Genomic DNA, 17544 nt, shown 5'->3' with positions numbered 1-17544 from the left:
TGCCGATAATTATGGAGGGCACTGTATTTCTAAATGAGCTTTTATAGTGCATACTTTTTTAAAATTAAAGAGACTTGAAATACATTTCAAATTCAATCAAGAATAATTTTAAATTTGGGGCTGAGTTTAGAAATGTTTATTTGTGGATATGACGTTTACCCCCCAAATATATAAAATGCTTGTAAATATTTTCGGATTCAATATTCACTAATAATTCAAATACATTAATTATTGTTTTCACATATACGATATTTTATTTGGTCACATATATTTTCAAATTCAATCCAAAATTTATGCACTAATGGGAGGAGGGCGGGGCAACTGAAGGGGCTTCCTCCTGTTGGCGACGTTGGGTAGCCCCCTACCGGCCGCGCGGAACAGTGACGTCATCGACCAGCCAGTGGGAAGGTGGGACCGCGGAGGAGGAGGGAGACGAGAGCCGCAGTGACAACCGCACCGCGAGGACACAATTTCCACATCATCACATCATTTCCGAGTGTTTGTCGCCATGTCGCAGCGGCGGAGCCTCTCTCGCCCGCACGGAGGACACTGGTCGCGGGCCAGCCACCGGACGAACGCCGACCGGAGATGCTGATGCTAGAGGCCGCCAGCAGTCACCGAAGACCCGGACGCCCCCATCATTGTCATCATCAAAATGGACGCCCACGATAACACGAGGAGAACGCTCAAGCCGTCATTATGAGCACTTTTGGAGCCTTTTATTGCACTTGGCCTTGATCTTTTATGCCTTTCTGGCCTCCTGCAGTGAAATTCTGACTTGGCGTGTGTATGTGGATGCAGCGTGGCCCAGTGTGTTCGTGCTTGTGGAGGCGGTGGAGGAGGGTGTGGGCGTGCTGAGATCCACCACACGTTCACTTGGAAGCCATGGCCAGTGAACCGGTCATCCTCAACGTGTATGATATGGTAAGCTTCATGTTTCTCCTGGTTTGACACCATGTTATCGGTCTTGTATTGGATCAGTTAGTAACCTGACACCTGCTGCCCTGCCCTACAGCCTTTTACACTGGCACTCGGTCCACATCAAGAGTGTGACAAGTCAGCAACTCTGTCTGTATTAACCCATTCAGGGACAGTGGTCACCACAGTGGACGGGGTTTCAAAGTTAACCCTTTCTAGAGTACGTTTTTGGTAATTTGAAGACCCTTTTAAAAATTAAAATAAAAACAACAACCCTGCAAATACCTGGTGTCCACATACATACCGGTACATAGACATACCAGATGTTAATATTGTGGCCTACATAATCCAAAATGTGTAGACATTTGTGGACACCAGGTCTCAATTATTAGATGGGGCTTTAAGGGCAAAGGCCCATTTAGTAAAATTCCTTTTTTTTTTTTTAAAAAAAAAAAAGGTGTCTCTTTGGCGCTCAGCAAAGCCCAAACCGTTTGACCGTCCGTCACCGTTCAAATATCAAAATGACCGGAATTTTCGGGTGACGCAGGGAATTTTTCGAACGACCCCCCCCCCCCCCCCCAAAAAAATTTCTGTTCGCCTGTAAATGTGGATTTTAAAAAAACGAAACTAAAAAACCTGTCCCATTAATTTCTAATGGAATGCCTTTGACAGCCATGTACGTCCAAATTTCGCATTAATTTTCAATGGTAGGAAAACATAGGTTCTCATGATATTTGACCATTTACCATGACAGCCCATTGACATTTTGTGACCTGATATCAACAGGACCTGTCCCCGAAATGTCCCCAGATCAATAGGAAGTGACCTGATATCAACAGGATGTGTCCCCGAAATGTCCACAGATCAATAGGAAGTGACCTGATATCAACAGGATGTGTCCCCCAAATGTTCCCAAAATAACAGGAAGTGACCTGATATCAACAATATCAACAGGATGTGTCCCCAAAATGTCCCCAAATCAACAGGAAGTTATCTGATCTACTACAGCAATAAACATATTTAGTATTGTTTTCATGAATCAATACAATTCTAAAATGTTAAATTAATACAATTAAATGGTTAAAACGGAAATACATTCTTGTTATGGCCCCCAATAAGTCTAAAATAGTAGTTGTTGCTGTTTTTTTAAGTTTAATAAGGTTTTCATTCATTTCTTGCCTGCCGTTCACAACAATAGACGTCCAAGTCATTTAAACAGGGAGTACTGCCGATTATCCGCTGCCACACTCTCCTAGTCAAAATGGATTGGGCAGCTAGTGCTGGCAATGGCGGCCAATGAGTTAAATGACAAGTGATAACTGCCATCCCTTTTCGCATCTAGTTTTACATACATTTGATATCTATGATCCAAACCAGGGGTGCCCAAGCACCTCGAGAGCCCCGATCCAGCTTGTTGGGCCTCCTCCCACGTGAAGTGCAATCGAACTCTAGCGACACCTGCGCTCAACGTTGACGCCCGGGGCCAAACTTTAGAGTCAAGGGTCAAAGGTCGAGCGCGATGCGGCCTCTGTCTCGATCCAGCTTGTTTTCCATGTCTCCCTCCTCTAACACAGCTGAATCAAATGATCAGCTCATCAGCAAGCTCTGCAGGAGCATGATAACGATCCTGATTATTTGATTCAGGTGTGTTGGAGGAGGGAGACATGGAAAACAAGCTGGATAGGGGCTCTCGAGGACCGGACTTGGGCACCCCTGATCCAAACAATACACATCCTACATCAGTCTCAATGTTTTTTCTTTTCAATACAAACACTGTTACGGTGTTTAACTTTTATGCACTCAGCACAGTGCTGATTCTCCAGTGTTGTTCATCCAATCACTTAGTAGTACTAAATCCCCAATTTCTTGCTGAAACGATACAATATTGTTTCTTTGGACAGCAATATGATATTTGCTGATGTTCTACAGTCTGCCACAATTCAATTCAAGGGCCTTCTATCAATTTATTTGGATATCACAGTTTTTTTTTGCTAACATAATGAAAAATACAAAAAAATCGTATACAAATACAAGTTATTTGGTCGTTAAAGCATTTCAAACTGAATGAAAACCATTCATTTGAACACAACAGAGTCTCGAAATAGCAATTGGTCGATGCTTTGTGTTTCAATAGATTTGATTGGATCGTTGATTAACCGATCGATGTATTGCTACACCCGTACTAACTAGACATTTGATGGCAAAAAATTGGATGTACTGCAGTACTCCAAAGGGGAGCAAGGAGTGTTATGGATGGTTTGTTTTTCAATGTAAAATCAATGTGTGACGCTAGTCTGCCAGCAACATGAACTCATAAAAACAAGGGGGAGGGCCTTCGGGAGAAAATTGCTGTTGTTCCTGGTTTCCACTATTAGGACAAAGGTGAAGGCAGATACATGAGAAGTAAAGACTGGGTTGCATCATGTCCTCTATTATTGATAGGAGACTGCTGTGTTGCCTTGGGGGATGGGTCGGATTGACTTCTGATTGGCTCTCGTGAACGTACGACCAAATGCACTCAATGGACAAACAGTTGTCCTCGCCCAGTGTCTGCGATTATACAAGAATTAACTCATTAGCTGCATTTGACTGCCGGTGGCAGACGCTCAATCCATTTTTAATAGGAACTGCCAGTTAATATTGATAAGTTAACTCATTCACTGCCTTTGACAATGCATAGACATCCAATCCGTTTTAACTGGAATGGCTAATGGAAAAGACACAATTGAATGTAATCTTTCAAGAATAAAAGTGTTTTTTTTTTTCAATTATAACTTCACTATAACAATAAAAAAAATACTTTTGACGTATTAGTGTCTTAATTTTTTTTTATCAGTAGCACGACAAGAAATTAGATTAGCCATTTCTTCACTTAAGTTGTTAAGTCATTAAAAACTCTGGCATATTTGTATTTTTTATGGTAAAATAGTCATTTGATTCTTTAAATTTTTTTTTTTTTTTACAAGAACACCGCCATATTTACCGAGGGAAAAAAGGTTAATAAGTTGTTGTTTTTTTTTTAATTCTTATCTGTTATTTTTTTTCCCATGCAATTGTTTCTGTTGAACAAACCCCACTATTTTCAGGGAATACTTCAATGTCAGCAAAAGAGTCGCTTAACGTCTGCCTCCTCAAGAATGCAAGGACTCAACACTCTTCTGTTTTAATGTACTTTTGAGAGCAAATGAATAAATTCATGCCTAACCTTTTCTATCCTTTATATTTCCCTGCAGTACTGGATAAATGAGTACACCTCCAATCTGGGAATTGGAGTCTTTCACTCAGGCATCGAGATTTATGGCCGAGGTGAGACATTGCGTTACAGTGTGAGGCGTTACATTGCAGTACATCCCAGAACATGATAGGAAATTAATAGAATTTCCCTTGCAATCCAATCAATTAAAATCCAGGCAAGACATGTTACCTTCTTGAAATGGAACATGAAATTGTGTTCATTATAACGTGACCCATTTCTCACTCTCTTTTCACTCTGTGTTTTTTCATGTGTGTTTTACTCAATATTGGATACTGTTCACTCAATTCACCAAGAAATACAAACACAATCATCCTTTATAGGGCATGTGACAGTTATTTGTAATTAGGACACAAAAAAACTGATATAGGCCTGGCGTCCACATAATTATCGCATTTTCATCATGTAAACCATAATACAAACATTTGGTATACAAGTGTGGCCTACATGACCCAAAAATGTGCTGTCCATGTACAATTATTATATTTTTAAATCATTATTTTCATATCATTTGGTCAAGAATGAATCTTATTATAAATTAATAAAATGTTAATAAAAAAATAATAACTTAAAATGAATAAAAACAGAAATGCACTTTATTTATGACCCCCATAACACTCTAAAGTAGATATTTTTAATAAAAAAAAAAACTTCCCGATAGCCCCAATTATTCCTGGTAGGATGGGTGGCTGTTCATCCCAAGCTCGGGTCCTCTACCAGAGGCCTGGGAGCTTGAGGGTCCTGCACAGTATTTTTGCTATTCCTAGGAATGTGCTCTTCTAAACGGAGATGTCTGATGTTTCTCCAGGAATCTGCTGAAACCACTTCTTCAGTGTGGGGGACCCGGCCTCCAGTGCTCCTATGACCATGGGCACCACTGTTGCTTTCACCTTCCAGGTTCTCTCCAGCTCTTCCTTCAGCCCTTGGTATTTCACTAGTTCCTCATGTTCCTTCTTCCTGATATTGCCATCGTTGGGGAAGGCTTCATCGATCACAACGGCTGTCCTCTGCTGCTTATCCATGATCATGACGTGCGGTTGGTTTCCACCACCTTGGGAGGTGTTTCCCATTGCAATCTAGGGGTCTCCAGTCAATACTCTGCACAGATGTTTCTGTACACTATACTGGCTCCTTGATTATGGCATTCCATGAATTCTTTTCCTGTCAGTTTCTTACTCCCTGCTATTATGTGTTGGAGTGTTTCAGGGGCCTCTTTGCCCAGCTTGCACCAGGGATCCTACCCTGGTGTTTTTGATCTGGGCCTCTATGCTGTCTTTCAGCCCAGGCCTCTCTTATCATTGGTAGATCTTGGTCAGATCTGCCACTTCAGTTATCTATCGGTGGTACATCACATGCAGAGGTTTTTCCTCCCATGATTGTTCCTCCTTTTCTAGTTTCAAGTGCCTGAGACATTCACTTCGTGCTTCATCTCTTGGGGCCATATTTGTGATGTATTCGTGGAGCTTGGATGTTTCGTCTTGGATTTTTTTTTTTTTACTGGATTAAAAAAGCAGCTGGATAGCTCAGTTGATAAAGGTATCTGCCTTTCACCGGGTGGGCCCGGTTTTAATCCAGCAGGGGGCACTGAGCAGGGCATACATCTTCCATTTGTGTCCTTACTACCTCATATGATAATGAACAGAGATACATACTGGCTCAGTGTTGCCTGGGTTAACAAGGTCTGCGACAGAAATGGGCGACACTACAGCAACACACAACAGACTGCAATGGACACGAGATGCAAACAAGGCACTGTTGGAATGCTACTACTCTTGTAGCCCTAGTGAGCAGGGCTATATAAAGAAACAAACAAACAAACAAAATATATATATATATGTATATACAGTATATATACAGTACTGTGCAAAAGTTTTAGGCAGGTGTCCTGCCTAAAACTTTTGCACAGTACTGTATATATGGTATAGAGCCTACCCACGTACCACGTGCTCGCTGTATGGTTCCGCCCACTTGTCCGTCATTTTGACTCTGTATTAGCATTGTTTTCAATTGATGGCGGAATTTAAAATGCATTTCATGGAAGACCCGGTGCTTTCTGATGCCGCAAACTCACTGGATCTGTTGCATAAAAGGCGTTATGAGGAAAAGCTTCGTTCTATACAGTCGCCAGATCCATATTTGATGCCCAAATCGATGTTTTTCGACCCACTGTCTTCGCCCTGTCTGCCTGACATCTGCTACGCAGATATTTACAATTATCTTGTCCACACTAAATCAGCCTATTCTCACGAAAATATGAAAAACTTCAAGAGCTTGGAGGCTTATAAATACTTCGTTGCTGGTTGGGTGAAACAGGTCCTCGTCCACGAAAATTCGGCAGGAATCTATCTTGTGCTTGGAAAGGTGAGTTACGAAATTTTCAATTCAAAATCTTTTGTTATTGCTAACATCCACTGTCAAGTCTAATGTATTTCATGTCGTTTGTCAATGGAGTTAAGGCTTTTAATGTTTATATGGTTTAGCGATAGCACTCTCACTACATACATACGTGTATGTTGTCGGCGATTAGCCTAGCAATGATCTTAATTGTGGTTATTTGTCAGCCCCGTAGACGAGGCCAGTTTCTTTCACTTGGTACCAGCTAAATATTATTCAAAAAATAACGATGGTGGAAGAAAGGGAAGTCACAAACATCTTGAATTTGAAACTATGTCGTACTACTTCGTATGTTGTCGGCGATTAGCCTCGCAATGATCTTAATTGTGGTTATTTGTCAGCCCCGTAGACGAACGAGGCCAGTTTCTTTCACTTGGTACCAGCTAAATATTATTCAAAAAATAACGATGGTGGAAGAAAGGGAAGTCACAAACATCTTGAATTTGAAACTATGTCGTACTACGTCGTATGTTGTCGGCGATTAGCCTCGCAATGATCTTAATTGTGGTTATTTGTCAGCCCCGTAGACGAGGCCAGTTTCTTTCACTTGGTACCAGCTAAATATTATTAAAAAAAATAACGATGGTGGAAGAAAGGGAAGTCACAAACATCTTGAATTTGAAACTATGTCGTACTACGTCGTATGTTGTCGGCGATTAGCCTAGCAATGATCTTAATTGTGGTTGTCAGGCCAAAACCCTCTAAATATATATTAAATGCATCTTACCGGATATAAAATGACTACTACATAGTCTGTGGTGATTTTTTGGTGTCCAGTTTTCACGTCGAATTGCAGCCGTCCATTTCGCTCTCCTCTTTGGATCCCTCGGAATACGGTAAAACTTCAAGTCTCTCCTTCCATCTTCTCTGTTAGTGCAACCAACAGCCACACACGCCTTCACCATTTTGATTATTAATGTTAAGGAGCAGAAAAACACGCCGTAAATAGGAGAAATGTACGTAGCCGTAACAGGTTAACACTATGTTTTGACGGACAAGTGGGCGGAACCATACAGCGAGCACGTGGTACGTGGGTAGGCTCTATATACCCACAGTCTACGTTGACACCCAAACAGCAAGTAGCTCAGTGTTACAAGTTTACATACACAAACGGCAACTGCTTTCACAGCTCGTTAAATAGTAATAAAAAAAAAATAATAATCAAGAGTGTAAATGGGGGCCATAATTAGAGTTTATTCCCATTTTTATTCAATTTAATCAGATTAATTTGTTTTTATTGATTTTATTAAGTTATGATTTTATTTATTCATTATCTAATTACAGAAAAATCATGATTAATCCATAAACTTCATAATTATTGATGGGACACGGGGCGCGGGGCCGATTAATAGGTGGCCCACATTGTTGGAGTGGCCGTCAAAGCTGACCGAGTGGAATCGCAGACCAAGAACTTTTTCCGTTGAAAATTCTTGTGAATAAATGCTTAAATCCCTGAATTCTATATAGATATGGACGTAAAACAGTCTTGATTCTTGGTTAAAATGAAAAAAAAAAAAGTGCACTCAGCATTTATTTTACGTAAATATTGTGAACTATGATGCTAGTCAGTAAGCAAATGTAGCGCGCCTTATGAAAACAAAAGAGCTTTTTCAGTTGAAAATTCTTGTGAATGAATGCCTAAATCCCTAAATTCTTTATAGATATGGACGTAAAACCGTCTCAATTCTTGGTTAAAAGCAAAAAAAACAACGTGCAGTTAGCATTTATTTTACGTAAATATTGTGAACTATGATGCTATTCAGTAAGCAAATGTAGCGGCCGCCTTATGAAAACAAAGAGCTTTTTCAGTTGAAAATTCTTGTGAATAAAAGCTTAAATCTCTGAATTCTTTATAGATATGGACGTAAAACAGTCTCGGGTCTTGGTTAAAAGCAAAAAAACGTGCAGTTAGCATTTATTTCACGTAAATATTGCGAACTATGACGCTAGTCAGTAAGCAAATGTAGCGCGCCTTATGAAAACAAAAGCTTTTTCAGTTGAAAATTCTTGTGAATGAATGCCTAAATCCCTAAATTCTTTATAGATATGGACGTAAAACCGTCTCGGGTCTTGGTTAAAAGCAAAAAAACGTGCAGTTAGCATTTGTTTCACGTAAATATTGCGAACTATGACGCCAAGCAGCGGCTAATTTCTCCCATTGAGTTTTTTCACAACGTTTCAAAATGCATGCATGGTGCGAAAAATATAATAATTACCTTGAATCCTCGAACAAATCACTCCTGAGACAATCCTTCCTGTTTGTATGTGGTACAGCTTTTGTACTTTTTCAATCTAAATCCGGTGTTAGATCGCTGCGTGCGTGTGTTTGAGCATAACTCCTTTTGATGCTGGGTGTGGGCAGGCCCCCTACTTGAAGGCGTGGCGCAGTGTCTGACGAATGTGACACATCACTATAATTTTGAAGTCTATGATTAATCATATTTAAAAAAAAAAAAAAAAAATCATATTATCATTAAGACCTGGCCTCCAAAGCAATGGAGTTTGGACATGACATTTGGGGTCACGTAGGCCACACTTGTATACCAAATGTTAATATTGTGGCCTAAATGACGCAAAATGTTAGGTTAACAAATGTAGACGCCAGGTCTCAGTGGGCTTAATAATGACCAAAAAATAGACACTTGACCGATAAAGGATTTAATATGACATCAAATCTCAGGGCAGGACATGAGATTACATGAGTTGACATACACTCCCCAAAAAAAAGTTGCTGTCAATGGCAGTAAATGAGTTACTTGGTAAAATGAGTTAGGAATACTCAAAATAGCAAGTAACTTAACAGTACTACGTAACTTTCGGTATGTCTACTAAAAAACTTAGGTTAGCATGAATAATAGCCATTTGTATTTTTTACAGTGCAACCAGTCAGGATAGGCCAATTAGTCATGGCAGTGATTAATTTTAAGTTAATTAACAATCGTTTAATTATTCTGTTTTGTTTTGTTGGTTTCTTTTGCACTAGAGTTTGCATACGGGGGCCACCCGTATCCTTTCAGCGGAATCTTTGAAATCAATCCGGGAAATGCAGCCGAGTTGGGAGAGACCTTCAAATTCAAGTGAGTGTTTTAGAGCTTTACTCACATCATTACTCAGGAAATTATTTTTTTTTTACCGATTGGAACGCCATTGTCAACAGAGAGGCCATCGTGTTGGGCACCACTGACTTCGCAGAGGAGGACATGGACAAGATCATGGAAGAGCTCGGCAAGGAGTTCAAAGGCAACGCTTACCACCTCATGCACAAGAACTGCAACCACTTCTCCTCCTCTCTCTCCGAGGTCACCAATTTGTCTTATATGTATTTTATACATGATTTGAAAAAATATTCATCAGTGTGCTTGGCATAGACTTTTTTTTGTCTTTCAACAGGAATCAACTTTACTTTTGAAATTGTAATGGACCCATAACACTTCTCCAAGACTGCTATTGACGAATAGGATTTATCTAAAAATTAACCGTTTTTACAATCGACAACACAGTAACATTGGCAGAATACCATTTAGAACACCAGAAGTCAGGATACAGATTAGTGTTGTATCGGTCGTGAACGATTCGTTCTTTTTGAACGAATTGTTTGGGTGAACGAGACCGAACTAATCATCTTCTGCACTGATTCGTTCTATGAAGTTGGGTCCCTTGTTATCTGCGTGGGAGGGCGTTGAGCAAGCGGCAGCGTCTACTGACATAGCACACGACCAATCAGACGGCAGCCTCATCGCGGGCAGGGGAGGGAGCGGAAACAGAATCAGGGCGTCTGTCACTCACTTCCACGTGTGGCCAATAAGCAGCCAGCATGCAGGCAGGGGGCAAGACTGAGTTATGTCACTTCCCGTCCACTGACTCTCCGTCCTACCGAGAATGCTTAGATGATTCGTTCTGCTAGACTGCTACGCTAATTTATAGTCAGCCTACACCGGCAGTCACGCACAGTGTTGTTAATCTTACTGAAAAAAAGTAATTAATTATAGTTACAAATTACTTCTCCCAAAAAGTAATTGCGTTAGTAACTCAATTACCTGAATGTAAGAGTAATTAGTTACTTGGCAAAGTAATTGGTGATAATTACTTTTTTTTTTCCCTCAAAAAAAAAAAAAAAAAAACATTGGCCACACTATGTGAAGTTTTTTGTGAAGGTTTTTGGTACAATTGGCCCAAGCCCAATTCTTTACCCTAATTTACCCTTTACCCTGAATCAACTGTTAAAAGTTGTTAAAATTGCTCCCATTATTGCATTTGTTCCCTTCTCTCTACTTTCAACATATGAAAGTTTTAAAACTGTTTCATCATTTAAAGATAGATTCAAGTCAAGATTTTGCCGATTTAGAAGTATTTTAGATAAAAAGTTACCTAGGTTCGCTAGGAAGGTTGTCTACAACAGAGCCGTCCTAAAAAGTCTACTGCTTTAAGATGGCGGCTGTCTACTAACGCATTTAGTGCCACGCAGTGTTGTTAATTTTACTTTAAAAAGGTAATTAATTACAGTTACAAATTACTTCTCCCAGAAAAGTAATTGCGTTAGTAACTCAGTTACCTGAATGTAAGAGTAATTAGTTACTTGGCAAAGTAACTAGTGATTTTTTTTTTTCTCCAAAAAAAAAAAAAAAAAAACTGGTCACACAATGTGAAGCTTAAAGGGTTTGGGGGACAATTGGCCCAAGCCCAATTCTTTACCCTCCACTTAACTAGACACAAGGGTATTGCGATAACTAGCTAGTAACCTTTGCTATGTGTGGAAGTCATTTAAAGTTGTGAATCAATCGTTAAAGTTGTTAAAATTTCTCCCGTTATTGCATTAGTTCCCTTCTGTCTACTTGTGTAAGTTTTAAAACTGTTTCATCATTTAAAGATAGATTTAAGTTAAGATTTTGCCGATTTAGGAGCATTTTAGATTTTAAAAAATTACTTAGGTTCGCTAGGAAGGATCTCTACATCAGGGCCTTCCTGAGAGGTCTACTGCTTTAAGATGGCGGCTGTTTACAAACGCATGTAGTCCTTAAAACATGTTGGCAATGCAGCAGTGGTTGTCATATGCATCTAGTTCTATAATATGATATCTACCGTGTCATGTGGGCGTAGTTTGTCGGCTATGGCTGCAGTCAGGTATTATTGGAGCCATCTAGCATCGCGGTTGAAACGCCGTCTTCCCCACTCCTGCTCTGCTCTCGTCCCCGTGAGTCCGTTTCTCTCAGACTTATTTTTATTCAACCAACTTAGTAACGCATAGTAACGCACGCCTTTGCCGCCTCAGTAACGGTAACGGCGTTGCCAAGATGAGAAAAGTAATTAATTAGATTACTCATTACTGAAAAAAATAACGCCGTTAGTAACGCCGTTATATTGTAACGCCGTTATTAACAACACTGGTCACGCAGCAGCGCTGCGGCAGTGAACGAGCTAAGGACTGAAAGGAAAGGGCTTTATCACATATTCTTTCATGTTGAGCCTATCATATGCTACTCAAATGCACAAAAATCGCCACATAAACACAGTGAGCAAAGTTTACTGTGCTTTTCTCGACAGACTCGAGACTACATATGACGACATTGTATCCATTTTACAGTACGTTAAAACTTTCGCCAGTAGCTACAAGGCGATAAGGCTGAGCTATGGATACGTCGCAGGGGCGGGTGAGAAAGCTGTCAAGAGACTAGTTGGACTTCATGGCAGCTAAATTTATCTAATCTGTGCCCATGGAAAATGACTATTTAGTATGATCACAATAATACTGATTTGCTATGAAACGGTAGTTTCATGACATATTTTTCCGAGTTTCTTTTTTTTTTCTTTTCCGTGTCACAGCTTGTCGGGTTGGGGCGCAAATTAATTAACGTTGAGTCTATCAGTCCATCCTGTGCGACTAAAGCGTCCAAAAATTAAACGCGGGGACGTAGGATGTATATATACATGTATGTCTCCATTTTCTTAACATACCAATGAGAGTGGAATGGTTACATTGTAAAGAGCAAACGATTCTCTTTTCGTCAGCATTTGGCGATCGGAGATCGGGAGGGGATGACTGCGTGGAGTTGATGGGATTATTTATATATTAATACCAGTGCAAAAATGACATTTCAACACGATTTTTAGGTAATATTTTTTCGAGTGTTGTTTTATGTATTTATTTTCGTGTCAGAGAAGCCAAATAATAATAATAATAATAATAATACATTTTATTTATAACTCTTATTTAATATTTATTGATATACATAATAAATTGATTATTTATTAATATTTTTTATATTTTCTTATTTGTGTGCAATAAATCCCACTCAACCGGAAAAAATAGCCGAAGACAGTTTATTTAAATTCCACATTTATTTGTTCTTCAGCCGAAATGATTTGGTGGTATATCAAATGGCTTTCACGAGCAGCCAGCTCACGTAAACACGCATTTAAACTACGAATACGGAAGGGAGCGTACACGTAATTTAGCGTGATTGAAAAAGTTTGTGCTTAAAAAAAGGGGAAATGTTTAACCGTTTCCTATATCAAAGTGAAGCAAGCACAAGCCATGGCTTTGATCCCATAGAAATATGATAGACGCGGAAATTCTCATTGCTGCAGCGGCTGGGCTGCAAAGACGAGGCAGTGAAAAAAAAAGAAAGAAAAACACAGTCTGTCACTCACTTCTGAATCTACGAAGAGAGTGGCCAATGAAAAGCCTGTGCACTGTGCAAGAGGGGGAGGGACCAAGCCTTCCTGTTCAGTTATATATCCTAAGCGGTCTTTTGGTGATTCGTTTGGCAACGTCACTTCCCATTCACTGACCGAACGATTCATTTGGGCGGTTGTGGGTGGAGGGGGTGAGGAGGGCGAACGATTCGTTGAACGATTCGTTGAACGATTTGTTTGAACGAATCTTTTTACTGAACGAACCGGAATTGATTCGTTTCCTCAGGTGAACGACTTTTCCCGTCACTAATACAGATCAGCAACCTTACAACTGCTCTAATAGCTTTAAAGGGTTCCACAAATAGAAAGACTTGTAGTTCTTAAATGTTATTATGAGTTAAAATAATTCGATATTGAAACCCCTCTTGATCTTTTCGTTTTCATACAATTTATAAAATTAGTTTAACTAGTAGTGTCACCATTGTTTTAGAAGTTGCAGGGCGGTGACGTCCCATGGGTATGCTGCTGGGCGTATGACTAGCGACATAAACATGTCATAGGTTCAACACTTTCAATTTGAACCCGAGAGGAGCATGAATGAGCATGACAGCACTGTCAATATATCACAAAACGAGCAGCAAAAGCAAAATGAACAGGAAAGACTGGGTGAGACAAGAAGAGAGTAGGGAAAAAACCGCTGGTCTGCCAAAATGTGCTACATCGGCGAAACGTCCTACAAGAGGCGAATTTGACACCCAAAGTACTACCGTGTGCTTTCAGCTTGTTTTGTTTAGATGCATACAAAGCGATACTAAAGATGCCTAAAGAAAATACTTAAACGTAGTAATATCAAATAAGGGTGGTTTAAATATAACAGATAAACATTCTGCTTTAAAGCTACCACATGAAAACACAATGCTTAAAAGTATGAGAGGGAAACACATGCAAAAAGTCTTTTGAGGCAATGAAAAGGTAATAAAAGACGGAATATAAACACAAATAGTAAGTACTCGACGCTTTTAACCGATGTGCGCATGTGTTGGACGTCTCGCCACCTAGAAAGAATTGCAGTAGTAGAAGTATTCGTCGAGTGACAGTGACAATCTACGTCATCACCCCGAGCGTCCATAAAACATGGCGCCCTCCGTAGATCCAAACATGTACTAAATATTACAGATTTTTCACATCTGAGCATGGAGGCAAGTTTATTTTATAAAATACAATAAAAAACAGAGACTCAAGCTGTTTTATTACACTCCAGTTAAGGTGAACTACAACATCACACTACACATCCACACTTATTTTTATTTTAATGACTTTCCAATCAGCTGTGCATGACGCTTTGAATAAAGTCCAGTATTTTTACTTTTTCTAGCTGCTGTGCGGCCGTGAGATCCCGCGCTGGGTCAACCGTCTGGCCTACTTCAGCTCTTGCATCCCCTTTCTGCAGAGCTGCCTGCCCAAAGAGTGGCTGACGCCGGCTGCCCTGCAGAGCCACATAAGTCAGGGTCTCCATAAGGACGAACGCCACCGCCGATCCAGCGACGATGACGACCGACCGTCGCCGCCCTCGTCATCCGGGGCCGCTGGATCTTCCTCTTCCTCCTCCTCGCACAGCTGCCGCCACACCAGAGTGTGAGAGACCATGGGGAGCTGAGTAGGAAAGGGTGCGTTGGGGGCCAAGACTTGTCAGAGCCACTTTTTTTGTAAAAGACTGCTGAACATGGTGCAACCAAAGTCATCTTTGTGTGGCTTTTCCTGAATACTCTTTCTTTGTATGGTTATCTGGTTGTTGATGCTCCAAAATTGACTGGGAAGCACCTGCCTTCTACTTTCAATCATTGAAAAGTCAACCTCTCAAGCCTTAGCAGCATGAAATTTGAAAGACCTGGAAAAAAATGTGCACGGAGTTGAATGCCGCCATTTCAATAGGAAGCAGCCATTTTGACTCTGGAGCAGCCTTTTTCATTTCATTAGAAAATTCAGCCCTAAAAAACAGTTTCACCGAAAAACAACGTAAGTATATATTGTGGGATTAACTATACATTAAACAGGAGTAATCCATCGATCAAATGAAATCTTTCAAAGCGCAAAACATCAACAAGTGGTTGTAACTGATTGTGGTAAATGTGTACATAATATTGTATTCTACAGATCGAAGGCCCTTAAAGTGTAATCAAATCTTGACTGAGTTTATAATAATATCGGCAAATATTGTACCGTCTAAAGCAAGGTTCACTAAATCCGGACCTCGGTGCCACTTTTCCTGTCGTGTTTTCCATGTCTCCCACCTCCAACACACCTGGATCAAAATAATCACGATCATTAACAGGCTTCTGGAGAGGTTGCTGATGACATAATTATTTGATTCAGGTGTGTTAAGGGAGAGAGACGTGGAAAACACGACAGGAAAAGTGGCACCGAGGTCCGGATTTAGTGAACCCTGGTCTAAAGAATAAATATCGTATCATGAAATTGGGGATTGACAACCCGAGTAAAGCCTTTTATGGGTAGACCAATTTTTTTAAAGTCTCAATAAGCCATGCCTGGGAAGACGAAGAATTTTATTTTGAAGAGCCCTTGATATTATGGGGTTAATCCCATACATCTAGTTTCCCTAAACAACATGAATTTTGGTCAACATCTTTCTCATGTGTAGACCCACTTACGGTACAGGTTGAAGACGCCATGTCTAAAAACACAGCCAGTATTCCAAAGTGATTGGTAAACTCAATTTTAGGGTTATTTTTAATCATATCACCACACCCTTCACGGATTAACTGGTCTTTAAAATTTTTGTACAATTTGATGGCACTAAATTTCAAATTGTGTAGGCGAAGCATGGTGATGGTGGTGAAATTTTATGACAAACAATACGAGCCGTTTTCACTTCAATTAAAGTTAACATTACAGCTGTCTTAGCTTATACTTAACGTTTGACTTCAAAGGCCTAAGTTACATTATAAATGATGGTATAATCTCTTATAGGTATTGTTCAATGTCGTACACATGCTTGGTTTCGTTGGAATCTGCTTGCATTAGCTGTTAGCTTAACATTGATGTAGCTACACAATTCTCTTTCAAAGTAGAAGCTGCAACAATGATGGTAAACTCCTTTAATGTCCTTAGACCAAACATGCACTTGTTTTCACTTTTATAACATAGTTAGCTCAGCATACACTTAGCAGGGTGTTTCACCATGTCTTTTCATGCTAAGCTAACTAGCTACTGCTTCTTTCTCTGCTACTTGTGGAAAGACTCGATTGTTGTGGGGTAAACATGTTTACAGGTTGCAAAGCATTTAAATGCAAAAAAAGGGAACAATGTTTTAATTTTGTATATGGTACATTGATTTTCCCCTAAGGGCCCTATCCCTACTGCGGTGGTGGTGCATTTGAGGACAGCTACTCTTTCTCAGGAAGGAACTCATTTTTTGGTGTGAATGGTTCTGACATTTCACCAAGTGTATTTATTGTGTTACAGCTGATGATTAAACACACACAAGTTGTACAGATGTTCATAAAATACAGTAGGTTACTTTCTTACAGAGTACACTAGACAGTTTTATCCTCCTAGCATCATCCGAGACCTTGTAATTGTCTTTTTTTAACCCAAGATGTCTTAGTACTAGAATAAAAAGACATGTACTGGTGGTGTTTCTGATATATTAGATTGTCAATTCAAATGTGGAAAAGCTCACTTTCAACATTTGGCAAAACAAAATGAAGGCATTCCTTCCAATTTAGGTCATTTGCTTGCAGTGTCTTACAAAGTTAATAGCTATGTCATTCTACTGCTCTTCTATAAAACTAATGCATAATAATATTTGATAATATTGTAAAATAATACAGGTGATCAACGATCATCAAAAGATAAGAGATGGAATTGCTGTATTTTGTTTTGTTAAACTCTGCAAGTTTTGACTAATCACATTAAAAAGGGAAATTTGTCACCATAAAAGGTTAAATTTATTAATTTATTGCTTCGCGTAGTATATTTATATCACGTTATAATATTCTGAAGAAGAGCCTGGTGGCCCGCCGGGTTGATAAAGCACTGGGAGAAACCCTGTGATAAGTCCACAAGTTGTGGCAGCCCTCAAGTCAACGAAACTTATACCCAAATGTTTGCAATAATTTGAAAGATTTCATCTATTGTACTGTGGTGTTAACTCACCGGTTGCCATTCCAGAGAGGTAGACGTCCAGTCGGTTTGGACTGGGGGGCTGACGCTTATCGTTTTATTTAGTCAAACTCCGCAAGTTTTGATAAATCACATTAAAAAGTGAAAGTTGTCACTTTAAAAGGTTAGATTTATTAATTTATTGCTTTGCAACGTAAATACAG

General features: G+C 39.8%; 1 protein-coding gene across 2 annotated transcripts; it reads left to right on the top strand.

Annotated features, from left to right (window-relative positions):
- The first annotated feature begins 386 nt into the window (after nt 1-386).
- Nucleotides 387-17158, top strand: LOC130931455 (deubiquitinase DESI2). Of its 2 annotated transcripts, XR_009067223.1 has the most exons (6): nt 883-924; nt 4152-4224; nt 9549-9642; nt 9723-9864; nt 14574-15431; nt 15624-17158. XR_009067223.1 is itself a non-coding variant. In XM_057860269.1 (5 exons), exons 1-5 carry the CDS (start codon nt 886-888, stop codon nt 14835-14837), a joined length of 612 nt encoding a protein of 203 aa, XP_057716252.1. In that variant the 5' UTR covers nt 387-885; the 3' UTR covers nt 14838-15546. The 2 variants fall into 2 exon arrangements, 1 of the variants encoding a protein (XP_057716252.1); XM_057860269.1 differs by lacking the exon at nt 15624-17158 and having other exon boundaries at nt 387-924; nt 14574-15546.
- Nucleotides 17159-17544: the final 386 nt, after the last annotated feature.

Source organism: Corythoichthys intestinalis, chromosome 15 (assembly GCF_030265065.1).
Source record: "Corythoichthys intestinalis isolate RoL2023-P3 chromosome 15, ASM3026506v1, whole genome shotgun sequence".
NCBI classification, from domain to species: domain Eukaryota; kingdom Metazoa; phylum Chordata; class Actinopteri; order Syngnathiformes; family Syngnathidae; genus Corythoichthys; species Corythoichthys intestinalis.
The sequence above is the reverse complement of the archived record's forward strand: the minus strand, read 5'-3'. Positions and strand labels throughout refer to the sequence as shown.

Excerpts from the sequence above, each read along its gene's own strand:
- LOC130931455 (XM_057860269.1), top strand. The coding sequence starts at position 886 with ATGGCCAGTGAACCGGTCATCCTCAACGTGTATGATATG. Across the intron at positions 925-4,151 it reads TCCTCAACGTGTATGATATG|TACTGGATAAATGAGTACAC; the intron begins GTAAGCTTCATG and ends ATTTCCCTGCAG. Across the intron at positions 4,225-9,548 it reads CATCGAGATTTATGGCCGAG|AGTTTGCATACGGGGGCCAC; the intron begins GTGAGACATTGC and ends CTTTTGCACTAG.